This window comes from Anomalospiza imberbis, chromosome 20 (genome assembly GCF_031753505.1).
Source record: "Anomalospiza imberbis isolate Cuckoo-Finch-1a 21T00152 chromosome 20, ASM3175350v1, whole genome shotgun sequence".
Taxonomy (NCBI): Eukaryota; Metazoa; Chordata; class Aves; order Passeriformes; family Viduidae; genus Anomalospiza; species Anomalospiza imberbis.
The window spans coordinates 8,060,783-8,075,779 of record NC_089700.1 but is presented as its reverse complement, the minus strand read 5'-3'; the positions used below and the strand labels follow the sequence as shown (position 1 = coordinate 8,075,779).

The window sequence follows — 14,997 nt, the reverse complement described above, 5'->3', positions numbered from 1 at the left end:
TTTACATTCCTATAAACACCTCAAAACCTCAGTGCATACAGCAAAGCAAAAAAACCCATTCGTAATTACTTGCTTTGCAAATTGCTGAAAATATAGAATTGCTCCTTTCTGCATTGTTCCTTTGCAACAATACCTTCCAAGACAGAAGCTGTCTTTTAGGAATCCCAAAGATGCCAAACAGCAACTCTGAGATCCCAATTTATCAAACTGAAAACTCTGCCAACTGAGGATCACTTCCCTTAAAGGATAGCTGTGATGTGGAAAAGAACAACCCAGCTACGATGCAGGAAATGTCCATTCTCCAGCGACAAGAAAGCAGCTCAGCTCCCGGATTTCCACCCCAGCTTTGCAATCCCATGAATCACAAAGATGTTCCATGGTGTCAGAGCCTCCACCGCACAAAACCAGCAGCATGTAATGCTCAGCTCATGACAGACATTTATTCATCACAGAACTAAGAGGATGTGTTTGCTGGATTCCCTTGGAAACAAAGTCCTCTCAAATGAACTGCTCTCTCCAGAAACACAGAGCTGATGATTTGCCCTGTTGAACCAGCCCTAACCTGTTTAGAAAGTCAATTCTGCAGACCACACTGGATTGCCCTCAAATAGAATTTTTTTTTTAATTTATATTCTTGATGAAAAATAACAAATCAAGTCACCAAGCAAAGTCACAGTAAGAAACAGAGCATGTTTCCTTAATGTAGCTTAGAAAATCCTTTTTTAATAAATCAGCAGAGCAGATTAGAGATTCCACAAAGTCATTTTCCCATGCTCAAAAATCCTCTCCAATTCATAGTGAGGAAGTAATAATTGGCACAGAACTGATACCAACCTCCCCAACCACAATTTGTCCCAACTTGAACTCATAACCAAACACTTTTCAATATCCCACCAACACAAGCTTTAGTTCAAAACAGCTGAACTTGTTCAACCCTTCAGAGCTGCTCAAATTTTGCCTTAGAGTTCTTGGCCAGTCTGACTGGGAATGTGATCTCCATTTTGGGAATACATTCAGAATAGACAAGACAGTTCTGGAGACATATTTTGCCCTTCTAAATTATTTTGCTAAACAATAAAGCTCTCCCTATCAACATTCCCCAGACTTGTGATTTCTGTTGACTTGCTACACAGAGCAAAGTGCTCAAAAAGGAAAGATTAGAAAACCAGCATGTTTCAGATCTAACATTCAGGAATAAAGCTGATCTAGCAAGTTATTTTAAACTGCCTCTTGAAACAAAGCTTTCAGCAATTTGCATTGATGTACAGATCACAAAATTAGTGCAGCTGGAATTGTTCTGACCTACACTTCTACCTAGATAAATAAGTAAAACAAGTATCTGCTGGTGTTGCAACAATTACCAGTTCTGCCCAGCAACTCTTTTTTTCCTGATGAAAGTTTTCTTGATAAAAACCTACTTTTGCTCCTTTTTATTCTGAATCTAGGTTTTACTTGCAAACAAAGGCCAATAGGAAACCAATTTACAATTCTGAAAGGTAAACAATTAAACCTAAGAGAAAGAGGTTAAGAGGCAACATATTTGCCAAAACTTGCTTCCACCAGTTGTCTTGGGGGATGCAAAGCTCCAGCTTGAATCACAGTCTCAGCACAGTGGTTCCATTTAAAAAACATTAATTGAAAAAGAAGTCAAAACATCCGTGGTTACTTCCAAGAGCTGATGCTAGATCTCTGGAGTACTGGGAGAAACATTCCCTAGGTGTCATTTTGGTTCACAAGTCCTCCTTTAGAACAAGCTGAAGGTCTGCAAAGAGCTCAGTGAGCTCCCAAAGCAGAAACTGTGGCAAATAGTTACTCTTCTTTTCACTTGCATAGGTTTTTTTTCATTGCAGTTTATGATGGGAGTCCCCAAAGCAGGAGAGTTAACCTGACAGCTTGTGCACTGCTGTTACCTGATTAATTTTCTGCTATGTTAATTTGTGCTATATTGGATATATTTTTTTTGGCCAGGAACACATTTCTTTTTTTGGCTTTAAATACATTTGGCAAAAATTCTAATGATATAATGAAAAAGGACAGGTCCAGATCTTTTAAAGGCTGTTTCTCTCTGTATTACAGACACTCTTGGTTTACTTTGTCAGTGCAACACAGCAGCAACTTCAGTGCTCAGCTCCTATCACCCCAAGGACTGAACATTTTGTTAATTCTGACAAAATGTTAAATCTCAGACTAAATGTCACTTGACATGTGCCTGTAGGATTCAAACAGGGTGCATGCTGCCAATTATTCACATAAAAGAGCAATCAGCCATGGAGAAATGCACCACAAGAACTGGATCATCCATTTGCTGTTAGTGAAATGCTTGTATTTAACCAATATATGGGAGGTGGGGAAAGGGGCTGCTCTGCTGCCCAGCACCAAGGAAAGGCACAGCTGCTCTCAGCACAAAGGTTCAGCACACTTTTGTACTAAAAAATCACGTGAAACAGTTCTGAAATTCAAATTACAGCATCCAGGCACAGCAGGTAAGCAAAATACTGTGTAGTAACTCTTCAGAGACAGATCTGAAATTCAGATTACAGGATCTAGGCACAGCAGGAAAGCTAAGGCCTGTGTAGTAACTCCAACTCTGGTTCTGTGGGGCACAACAAATTCTAATCCTGGCTGTCTCCAACATTTACACTGGCATAATTCCTGCACTGTCATAACCAACCTTTCAGCTGGTATCAGCTGCCAGGTAGTGTTTCAAAACCTTTACAGTTGCTACAGGGCAGGATTTTTCTTTTATCTGAACAGCATGTTCTCATTTGATTATTTTCACACAGACACAGGGGATGGATATTGACAAACACAGAGGCCTTAAGCAAGGAGCTGAGGGGACAAAAATAAAGATATTGAGACACCCTCTGTTCTGCTGGGATTGTGGAGGCAATGAAAGCTGTGAGACACTGAGATCAGGAGCACCTACAGGATGCCTGGAGCAAATATCTCAAGAAACACATGCAATAGTACCAGACCAAGTGGAGTCCTTGGGTAAAGCAGAGGTATTTAATTCCTGCTGCTAAAACAACAGCTCCTCCCATCAGCACCCCTAGTAAGAACTCCTGGGCTCCCTGTGTACAACAAAGCTGAGCTGTAGGACCCAGAAGGATTTCTGGCTCCATTCCCACTGGCTTTCTCTGCTTCCAAGGACAGCAGAAGCAGCTGCAGGTTTTTTGTCTGCTCTGTACCAACAAGCTAAGACAAGAAATAATTTTATCCAGATACTTTTCCTCCAATAACACTCTAGAAATTAGTTCTCACTAAACTACTGTTCAAATAGCAAACTTCAGACTCCATACAGTGAGGACATTAATTCACTCTCCTAAAATGCTATCTCCAAGATACATTACAGGCTTCCATTCTGAGGACTGACATTCTAGAGAGGTTTTGAATTAAATTATTTGCTAAAACAGGCACTGTCTGGCACTGTGTAAGAGATTTGTTCTACTCAGCACACACTTGGGATCATGAACTGCACAAAACTGTAAACTCATGTCCTAAATATAGAACATTCCAAATAACTTACTGATACCTTCATTCCACTTCAGTGGAATACTTTATCCAAGGATCTCAGTGTATTTTACAATGGTAAGTTAGAGGCTATTTTAGACTCCTTTTGCTTTTGAATAACAGTGGCTCCACTTCTCCAATTAACAGGATCCAAGACTGATTTTCTTTGGCAGGATGAATGACATCCCACAGCACCATCATGGGAATTGAGTTGCATCCTTAAACCATGTTAGAGTTTTGGGAGCTTTTTATTCTTGAATGACAGACAATCAAACACTTGCCCAAGAAGATAAGTGAAAAATGTCTCTCTTGCTATCCATCTATTGTATCTGAGTTTTTTTTTAAGCATTTCACAGAAAAATTCATTTCACTTGGAGAGGTGAGCTATTTTTCAAAGCCCTAGTGCTAAAAAACATTCGTCTCTCACAGATGGAGGGTTTTTATTTAAACATCTCTACAAGTTCCCTCAGCTTTAGCACCATGGCCTCCACACCCTGGTGTGTGCAGCTCCCCAGCCCTGTGAGGTGGCACCAACAGCAGTGGAGTGCTCTGCTTACATAAAATGCTTATCTGCAGCTCAAACCTGCCAGAGCTGCACGTCCACCTCACGGAAATCACGGGCAATTATCCTGCTGGCTGCCGAACAAAACATTTTTATGCCACCATTAACACACAGCAGTTCACTGGGGTGTGGCTCCAGACAAATGGGCACTTCTAGTAATTGAACTCCAGACACACTAATAACATATCAAAATGGTATTCCCAGGAGATGAAGGATGAGCAGTGGAGAAGGTCTGAAAATGTTCATGCACAATCAGCAGAATGGCCCATAAGTTCTTCTTGGATTTAATTAAAACCTTTATGGTGTATCTGTCTTTATTATGCTGACTTGGGTGAGTGCTCATGCAACAGGAACACAACCATAAATGAAGAGACATGAAGGAGAAGGAATCTAACTACTTCCTGAGAATCAATTCAAATTAAGCTTTTTGCAATACATAAAATAACTGTACATTCATTCTCAAAAGATACATTCCAAATTGCTAGGCAGGGATACAGCTTTAATCTAAAATACTGCCATTAATTTATTATTATGAGATATGAAAGTATTTATCCTTGATCACAATCAATTTCACACTTTTTTCACTTAGTTTTGGCACTTTCATTGCACACCATCTTTTCTGTCTGAAAACTCAGAGCAACAATCAGCTCTTGACTTATTCAGCTACACGATCTGTCAAACTGCATCTGAAACAGGAGCATTTTCTGATTTCAAACTGCCTAAGGTTAAGAAAAGCTTCAGCCCAACAGAACTACAAAAATAAAACAGACTCCCATTCACACTGAGAACTTCCTACTGTGACACAGACTCCACTGGCTCCAGCACTGAGGAAAAAAATAGCTTCTGTAAACTTAGAAATAGCTTGAAATCCTAAAGCCTTATCTGCTGGACTGTATCACTGTGTTCACAATACCCTGGCAAACAAAAAGGGCAGGACATGCTAGAACATGAAATGCTACAGAAAATTAGTAGGTGTAACAGCCTACTAGACATGTGAATGCCTTGCATAGTGTTCATTCTTGCTGGGTTATAAATTAATGTAATCACAGAAGGTAATGATGTCTGTCACTTCACAAACACAGCAGAAAGGGAAAAGCTTATTTGTGCAAGTGGCACACTCTTTCTACCATATTTTGCAAAGCAATTCCTTCTGTAGAAGCAGCATCCTGCTGCCAAGCTTTGTGTTTGCTATGAATGTATTTGAAATATATCAAGGTACAGGACACACGTTTGGCCTTCTCTTTAACTGCTCATTTTAAACAGAATAGTTGGTGACAAGCAGCAACATCCCCTTCTCAAATGGAGCAGCACTGATCATTCAAGAGGTCCTGTCACCCTTTCCTGGGGCAGAATAGAAAAGCCTAAAAGTTATGTTTATAAAAACCCTTCAGGTAAAGAAACCATAGACAACTGTAGGACTCTCTAGTCTCTTTCCTTGTGCATAAATCAAAAGAACAAGAGTCTCTCCAAAGCTCAGATGTTAAATCATCAAAATACCTAACTAATCCACTACCCCCAGGTTGAGCTGCAGAGCTGACTAAGGAACCTTCATGTATGAACAACAGTAAATGATAAATCTAAAATTCAGCTGCTTACTCACACACCAACACCCTCAGTCAACAATTCCAGTTGCTTTTGAGATGTCTGGACATACTAAATTTAGGATGATGAGAGATTATTTCCACTTAGCAATGCTCAGGAAAACCTGGTCTTGTCAAGAAGCACAGACAATACTTTCCCTCTCAGAGCAGATAACATCATTCAAAATGAAGATGTTGAAGTCAAGATCCAGGAAGAACAGTCTACAGATAGAACCTAGAAGTTCTGATGCACAGTCAGTTGCTACATGAACATCTCAGCTTTGTACCAAAAGTCACTTGAGTCCTACAGCCCTAGAAATCCTGAGCCCACCTAATTTTTGTCACATGAACACAGATCTCTATAGCAAAAGATACACATCCACACAAACTAAAAGCTTTTAGCACGTGTAAAGACAGGAAAGACTGAATGTCACAATCTTTATTTTGTGTTGCTTTGACTATGCAATGCCCCAAAGGTACTTCTCAGTAATTTTTTTTTAAAGCAGTGTAACTCTGTATTTAAAATCAGGACTGAGCCCAGGAGATAAATGTATACTTCTTATTCAAGCAGAACAAATGGCTGCAGGAGCTACCTCATGTCTTATTTAGCTTTGCTCCACACTGGCAGGATACAAAAATGTACTTCCTAAGCAGAACACACTCCCCTAGACAGGCTGCAGAACAACTCCTCCACCTCATCAGGCAGGACCCTGGCAATAAAGAGAGGAAGACAATCTGAAGGAATTTAGTTGAAAAGATCCAAGTGTCTGCTTGGCTTTTTGCACTGTATCCTGTCCTTCTGGACACACAGGCAACAGATACACGTGACTGTGGTTTTCTACTTCCTTCAGTTCCTCCTCACTGTGACACAGGGCTGAACAGCACATTTCTTTGTCACACAAATCCCCAAGATGCTGCTCTTGCTGCCACTTGTTTTTGCTGAATTTCAAACTGATGACAGCAACAAAACAGATTCAATCCAATCAAAATAAATCCATTTAAAATCTTCTACTTGGCATATATTATATATATTGATTATATTTTCATAAATTCATTTTAATGAAAAAAAGGCATCAAAATATATTTTACCTGGACATCATAAAGAGCTACAATGTTCTCGTGCTGAAGTTCCTGTAAAACAAAATATTTGTATTATGGAAAAAGATTATTAGTATTATTACTACTATTATTATTATTATTAATTGAATTTGCCGATAATGCTGGTTTGGTGATAATCAAAGAGACTCTTTTTAAGATGATCAGATGGAATTTAGAGGACACCCCAGCTGTTTAGACAATATTTACATGATAAGGAAGTTAGGCATTATCTTGAGAGGTCATAAAAACATTTGGTTCCAGAACTTCATGTCTGTGACTTGTTACAGAAAGTACCAGAGCACAAGATCCTCTAATGAGCACTGAAAACTGACAAGATTTAATTTCCTACTCTTACACAATTTCTTACTCGGTGAAGTAACCAACTAGACCATGTTCAAATCAACCTTATTATTTTAATACAAAGAAAATCAAACCAAAAAACATTAAATAAAATCCATGGGACAGCTCATGAATAATTTGTAGATGCTCAAAAAACTTTTCAAAATTTTTAACTTACAAAAGTTAAAAGTTAAGTACTTGCAACACACTAATATACCCAGCACTAATTCTGGTATATAATAAATAAATGAGAATATAATATGTATATAAGGTAGTGATGTATCTCAAGAAGCTCAGAAACATGGGAAGAAAGGAGCACTCAGTATTACTGCAAAGCTGTGTGAAATGAGATGTGAAATTTGGAGAGCAGGGAATGCTAAATGACCACCCAAGGAGATGTTTCATAAAATAACGCTGAAAAACTGAAAGATGCCCCATTACAATTCCTCTGTTAGAGCCACACTCCACATTTTAAGGCAATTATCACAAGTCAGAAGTGGGCAGCTGCTTCAGGAATTAAAGGCAGCTCACTGGTTTCAGCTTTCAAGGCACCTTTGAGCAAAAAAGATGAAGAAAGATCAAAGACTGATGCTTCACCCTCAGCTACGATCTGCTGGGAAAAGGTGCCTCATTGGCCATCCTGAAGGACAAAGTCTTCCACATGTGCAATAAGCAAAGCACAGAGACAGCTTCCACAACAATTTGCTATTTTTAACTGCAAAAGTATGCTCACAACCTGTTCTGAGACATTTCCAGAACTAAAGACTTTTTTTTCTGTTTTTCTTAATATTTTTATTTCTGGATCCCTAACAAAGAAACAGCACAACAGCAATTACTGTAACACCACCCATGACCTGGAATGAACTAGGTCAGAAGTCTCTTTTCTTTTCAAGCAAAGCAGCTTTAAAAATCACTGCAAATTAACATACCTTTAAGATTTTTATTTCTTTTCCAAGTAGGATTTGTGACTTCGACAAGTTCTTTTTGTTAATACTCTTTATGGCTACTTCCCAATCAGTTTTCTGGAAGTGAACAAAAAAAAAATACTGTTAGTTTACTTTTTTTTTTTAACTTTTATCCTCTAACAACTATCTAGGAAAACACTGAGAAAAAGTTGCAAGATGACCCCTCTTCTACCCACCAATTATTACTACATCATGTGACACCATCAAGAACTATTTCATTCCACAATAGCTTAGACAGCTATTAAAATCCAGCTTCGGCTACACTGCATTTTAATGGATTCCAAAGCACAAAAAAAAAAAAAAAAGTAATCACACCCCATTTATTTTTTGGTAGCAGTGCTATATATCTGCTATTTTAGACCTCTCACAATGATCAAGTTACTTTTACTGTCCTTTAAGGACTTCTCATTTTCAGCTTTTTTATACTCTGCAGATGAAAACTGCACAGAACCGCCTCTGTTTTAAGCAAGCTTATATATTGTCTATTTATATATTATCCAAAAATAAGCTATTTATTTGTGAGGTGGGAGCACCTCCATTGGCCTTTAAAGTTTCCGTTTCCCTTTCTCATTATTTTTTTTTTTTAACCCCAAAATCACTGCACCGTGCCTCTCCAAGTCGTGAGCTCTGCCTTAATCCTCCAAAATGCTAAATCTCAAGGGCTGTTTTCTGGAAAGCAAAGCTCTTTAGGCACCAGAATAAACTCACAGCATCAAGAAACCATAACGTAACTATGAATATCCGGAGTGATGAGCAAGTCACGCCAGGAAACCAGACACCTCTGAATTTAAGAAATCTTCAGCCAATCCCCAAAGGAGACAATTTTCCATTAGATCCCTCGTTATCCAGCGAGATAAACATGACCCTCCCGACAAACAAAGGGCTCAGCCTCCCCTACAGCTGCAACTCTCCCCTCGCCGCTATGGCAGGGAGCTGCCAACAGCGGGGAGGAGCGGTGGGACCGCGGACAGGCGGTGGGGTCGAGGGAAGGGAAAAAATAAAGGGTTTATGGATGCCGGGGCCGGATCCCGGCTCAGGGCCGCGGGGCAGCCGCGGGCCTCAGCCCAGCCCGCACCTCCCTTCGGCTCTTTTTTCCCCCCGAACACCCAAACCACGTCAAAACTCCCCAGAGGACACAACCCGCCCACCACCACCGCAGCTGTCACCCACCCGAGGGGCTCCTGTCGGCCCCAGGTTGTGTAACCAGCCCCGCTCCGGCTGCGGGCGAAGCCCGTCGCTGTTTACCTTGCGGTGGCGACCTTTGAAGACCACAGCAAAGGCTCCGTGTCCTATCAGGTCCTTCTTGCTGTACTCAAAGTCCCCCACCACCTCCATCATCCCTCAGCGGGGCATGAAGCCCCCGGGAAGGACGGAGGGAAAACAAAGGGGCTCTTCCTCCAGCTACAGCCGCCTCACGGCAGCCGGCGGCGGGGTGGGAGCCTGCCCCGGTCCTGGCTGCCCCCGGCGGCGGGGGCAGCTCCTCTCATAGCGCCGCAGACCCCCGGGCCGGCGGGGCTGCTGCAGGGCGTCACCGAGGCGAGGGGCTCCGTCGGGCATGGGGAGGGGAAAGAGAGGAATCTCAGGGGTCGGGTGTGAGGGGACAGCGCGGCATCGGCGCCGGGACGAGGGGCCTTCTCAGCGGGGAAGGGGGCTCCGTGCCCTGCCGCTGCCCGGCCCCATGGCCCCGCCACAGCGGGGGCTGCCAGCGCCGCGGCCCCGCTCAGGGACCGAACCCCAGAGCATCCAGCGACGCGGGGGGAGGCGCGGCCCACGGCTCCGGGAATGGCTGTCGCTGTCGCCGCCGCAGCCCTCGCGAGAGGGGAGGAAGCAGTGAGGGTGCGGACGGGGGTCTCTCAGGCCGCCAGCGCCTCCCGGGGCTCCTGCCGCCCCACTACTTCCTCCACAGACATCCGCACTCGGCCAGCCCCGGCTGCGAGTGCCCGGCCCTCTGCACCGCCCCGCGGCTCTTATAGGCCGCAGTGCGCAGGCCCGGGCGCTCGGGTGCTTCCGCCGGCGGCCAAAGAGTGCCTCACCCCGGGTAACCTGAGGTAACCCTCCGCCGCCAGCGCCTCAGAGCGGGGCCGGAGCGGGGCCATTGCCCCGAGCCCTCCGGGGACCCCGCCGAGCCCCTCCCGGCCCCGCACCCGTCCCGTCAGAGCTCCAGGGCGCCGGTCTGGTCGTCCTGTCAGTGAGGACAGTGACCCAGGCCCCTGGGCACACCCTTGCCCTCACGCCGGGGCAGAGAGGCCAAACTCAGCCCGCCACGCCCGGCCATCACCTCAGCCCTTTCCTCGGCCGCCTCAGGCGCACCCGCCGGTGAGGACAACGCTGAGGAGCCACCTGGGGAAGAGGGAGGACTGGAGCTGCACAGGACAGTAGCTGGGACAGTCAGCAGCCAGAGTGGGAAGGTAGGTATTGGATCATTCCAGGTTTCCAAGGCAGTGGCACGGTTTACATGGCACCTCCAGGTCACACACTCTCAGCCCTGTCCCTGCTCCAGTAGTGAGCAAGACTCTCCCTCAAACCTGAAACAAGGAATTCCAATGAATGGAGAGGCAGTGGAGGAACAGACATACAAAGTGCTGTGAGCCAAAGACACTTCGAGTTGTTTGCTCCCTGTATAAGGAGAACAACGCCTGTAATTTACAGCCCCTGCCTCCCAGCACTTTTAGATCAGTTACAGCCCCTACCTCCCAGCACTTTTAGATCAGTTACAGCCCCTGCCTCCCAGCACTTTTAGATCACCCTGGGGTTGTTTACAGCACGTACAAACATTAAAAAAACCCAACCCGCCACCCTTCAACAGTCACATGAAGCCTTTGACCTTCACCTCCAGGTTCACATAATTATGCTCCTTTCCTCTGCGTTCCATTCCTCACTGTTCTCTTCCTCCCCTCTCTACCCATGTTCTCCATCACACCACCTCCACATCCCAGTTTCAGACCCTTTCAGGCTTCCCCAGTATCCCCACGGGCCCCAGTGGATGCAGGGTGTGACCCCTCTGACCCCACACAGCTGTGCTGTGCCTTCCCTGACGTGACCCAGGCTCTGCTTTCAGTGTCACCAGATCAAAATAGAGACTGAGCAAAGAGTTCTGCAGTTGGGCCTCTCCCCATTCCTCACTTATCTCCTTTGGCTTTCCAACGCTCCAAACCAAGCACTACTGGAGCCGTGTGCCATGTCAGGACCTCCTCAGCTAAAGACTTCTCCACAGACAACGAACTTAGATGTAAAAAATATCCAGCAAGAGATTCCTAAGGAAGGATTGACAGCTCTATGAAGGACAGTTTAAGCTATCAGAGGAATCCTAAGAAATCTGTTTTGTGCCAAAAAGAACCAATGGGCTTTAAAACCCCTCAAAACTGAATCCTTCCTGTATTTGGTGAAGTTTTGAGTTCCCACCCAAAATCCACCCATGGCACTACCCTAACAACACCGAAAAAGTGGAGTTGACCAATAATTTCAACAGCTCAGCACACCCCTCTGGAAAGAATAAATGCGATGCAAAAATATGCAAGTTGATCATAAATTAAAGTGTTGGTAGTAACAGACACTTTGTGATACGCTTCACAGTGCCCCTTTAAACCAGGAAAAAGCCCACAAGCCTCCATGTGTTACATATTCTGATTCATAGAAATAATTTCCCTCAGAACTGGTTGTTTATTGCCATCCACCAATTCTCACTTCAGTATTAATCCTCTCAGCGTCAGCGTGTATCCTCACCCCAAAATCAATGTCACGAGCTACATTTTAGGGAAGCTGAAAACCAAATTCATTCAGAAGATGCCTTTTGAGCAGATAAAAGTCACAACAGCCATTACTAAGCCACCCATTCTGCATCCCACTTGCGAACCGAGACACATTTCCCGACACATTTCCCTTCGGCAGCAGCACTGCCTCATGTCCTTTTGTCCTCCTAATGGGGCTGGAGCCCTGGAGCAGGTTTGTTTCAGCACCGCAAGGACAAACAGCCGGGAGCGGCAGGGAGGTTTGACCGGAATAACTAAACACCCTGCGCTGGGATCCCAGCGGCACCCGAGGGCTCCAACAGCGCTCGCTGGAGCCTGCGGGATTTGCATGCGGGTCACTCCTCCCAGCTGGGTCCTTGACTGGCGGCTGCGGGAGCTTCTGGGTGTCGGTAACTCCAGCATCCACACTACAAAGAAGCTACAAACAGCATCTTCACTTGCTTTTGATGCTGGAAGAGTTCAGAGGCAGAATGGACTGGATTCACCTTTCCCAAAGGGAGCCTCGTTGCTGGAGATGTTGGGAGAGCGATGCAGGATAACCCCATGGAGCTCGTGCTGTTCCTACACCCACATATGCAGCATTCAGCCCTGTATCCTGCAGCACCCCGGGGATGCTCTGCTCTAACCATGCAGCAGGACACTAAAACACCCAGTGCACCTGCCTGATCCACCCCAGTGATCCTTTAAAAACACGGAGCACCGTGTCCTGAGTTGGTTTATTTTTAACACCACGCTCTGCAGGAGCTGCAGCCCACTGAGGGACCAGCAGCAACCCACAGTTCTGCAACCACCATTCAGAGAGGGAAGAAAACAGAACAGCAGTACTGGAGATGGCTCTGGGGCTCCTTCCCAGCTGCATTACTTAGCTTCAAATTAGTCCCTCAGTTGTGAGCCAGGATTTCTGATCACAGGAGCAACACATCTAGGAAGGAATTAGCAACCTCCAAGGTTGCTTGTCTGAGTGCAGAGAAAGATGCTTTCATCTGGTAGCAGCCCCACAGAACACAGACATCACTGCCCTGAGTTCTCATAACACCTTTCATCCTCAAAAGCACTAATGGACTTCACAGCAAGCCCTTCTCTGCCATACCACACCGCCAAAATGCAGCCCTGAGGTAGAAATGTCACCTGATCAACACCTGGGCTGACCCAAAAATAAAAGCAGAACAAGGCTGCTTTTCCTAGTTTTCATGCAAAAGAATGAATGAGGGTCATTTTCTTCCTATTCATTGAAAGATTTTTCTTGTCTCTCTCTCTCTCCCCAGGCTATAAACTTGCACATGGAAATTAAATTACAGATCTGGGAAAATATTCAAGAGATCATCTGAGTTGAACAGGACAGGAACATGTGGCTCCAAGGACCCAGGGAACACAACACACACTCCACTTGCATGGATAAGCAGGACACAGCCCCAGGAAGAGTTTTCACATGGATTTTAAGGCCTCACTTATCTAAATCTGCTCCCAAAGGTAGGAGTCTGACAGCATCCTGCTCACCTCAGAGCTACTGACTTCACTCCAGGTGTTCTTAGCATATCCTTCCTTCCCTCCCTCCATCACACTCAGGATTTCATTAGACAGGTAAACCTTCCTCAGAGGACTGGCACACTTCCCAGTCCTTATCACTACCGTCCTCCCATTGGGATTTGGAACAAAATTAATGGTGGCATCAGCTGAGCTTTTAAAGAAGAAAGTGTTAGAGGGCTCTGCAGGACACTTTCTGGCTATGCTTAAAATGATTCTTGTATTACCAGTGACAAATAATGCCCTTGTGGTAAGAAAACCAGTGTGGGATGCTTAATGAGTAACTCAGGAGGAACTGGACTGAAACATGGAAGCAGATCCCAGGATTCCTATCAAAGAGCACTGGAAAAGCTCAGACATTTCAGTAGGTTTTCTGTAAGGTTGGTGCTGCTGATCCCAGAAAAGCAATCACAAGGCTCCAGCCTACCTCCTAGATTTGTCCTTTAACACAAAGTAACATCTTCCCCATTAATAACGCCATCAACCCAAATTTGCATCTGCAATTGCCCAAATTAGCTAATTAAAGCTCCCATCCCCAGCGTGGCGGAGCGAGGGAGGTCACGCGCTCGCTGCAGCTCCTGCCAAGCAGGAGCCAGCTCTGGAGGGAAGGGCAGCAGCTCTTCCTTCCCCAGTGCCTGAGCAGGCAGTGACTGCAGCCAGGCCCGGGAAATGCCGCATTCAAATAAAACTGGGAGGGAGGAGTGTCAGGGAATTGCTTGGGAATACAGCTGGAGCCAGGCCAGCACTTAGTATGCATGGAGGCTGGTGCTGTATGAATGGTAAAAATAGCAGCAGATGCTTAGATAATACAATTTGGTTTACATGCAAAGCCATCACAGAGCGTGGTTCAAAAATCTAGCCGCTATCAGATCACAGGAAGATTAAGGCCAACAGCTTATTTTGGTGTAAACTTAGTTGCAAGGCCCTCTCTTTCTTCAAGATGTCTCACTTCAATTTGGAAAATCTTTCTGCTCCAGCATTAGAAAGGTGAGTTTTAATCAGGCTTTATGTCACAGAAGCAGAGTCTGAAGGGATGGCAAGACCACTGTCAAAGGGCACAGTGATTGGATTGGTTTGGAAATCAGTGGGCAAGGTACACTGATATTTTAGGTACACCTACACACATGCACAGCCCAGCCTAGTTCCCACAGGCAGGATCACATCCCTGAGCTCTGATATATCCCTGCCTCCAACACAAAACACACCCTGGACTGACAGGGCACAGTGACCCTGTGAAGCAGAATCATTTTCTTCACTCAGGAAGAGCCACTTGCAACCAGGAGCTGCTGCTTGCAGCAAGTCTGACTTGGGGACAGAGCTGAACTCCCAAGGGTGGGTCATTTCCTTCAGCACAAGCACCCCAAAAAACTTGGAAACCAGGCAGGCTTCTTGACTGTTACCAAGAACAGTGGTGACTTGCTCCTCTTCTTCCCAAGGGCAGACTTACCAGCTGGTTTTAAACCACCCTGTCCCACATTTACCTCAGTGAATTACAAAAGGTTTTGTTTATGCAGATGGACGCAAAGTGGTCTTCACTGTCAGCAAGAACCAGCTGGAGGAAGTGCCCTAATGAAAGAGCAGGTATGAGATACTGAGCTCTTCCCAAAAGATCCCACAGAGATAGATCCCTGCTGACTTGGCTGGCAGAAGGAGATAGAGGAACTACAAAG

General features: G+C 45.0%; 1 protein-coding gene and 1 long non-coding RNA gene across 2 annotated transcripts in view; one reads left to right on the top strand and one right to left on the bottom strand.

Annotated features, from left to right (window-relative positions):
- The window catches only part of ULK2 (unc-51 like autophagy activating kinase 2), a 36,673-nt gene extending 26,666 nt beyond the window's left edge, over window positions 1-10,007 (bottom strand). The window contains exons 1-3 of the mRNA XM_068210599.1: window positions 9,300-10,007; window positions 8,019-8,111; window positions 6,742-6,783 (exon numbers count right to left, since the gene is read on the bottom strand). Coding sequence (XP_068066700.1) covers window positions 6,742-6,783; window positions 8,019-8,111; window positions 9,300-9,392 — 228 coding nt within the window. The 5' untranslated portion in view covers window positions 9,393-10,007. The remainder of the gene's footprint in view (window positions 1-6,741; window positions 6,784-8,018; window positions 8,112-9,299) is intronic.
- A 454-nt stretch (window positions 10,008-10,461) lies between these two features.
- LOC137485853 (uncharacterized) lies at window positions 10,462-11,825 on the top strand. The gene is made up of 2 exons (XR_011005476.1): window positions 10,462-10,692; window positions 10,761-11,825. It is a non-coding gene; the product is annotated as an uncharacterized lncRNA (long non-coding RNA).
- Window positions 11,826-14,997: the final 3,172 nt, after the last annotated feature.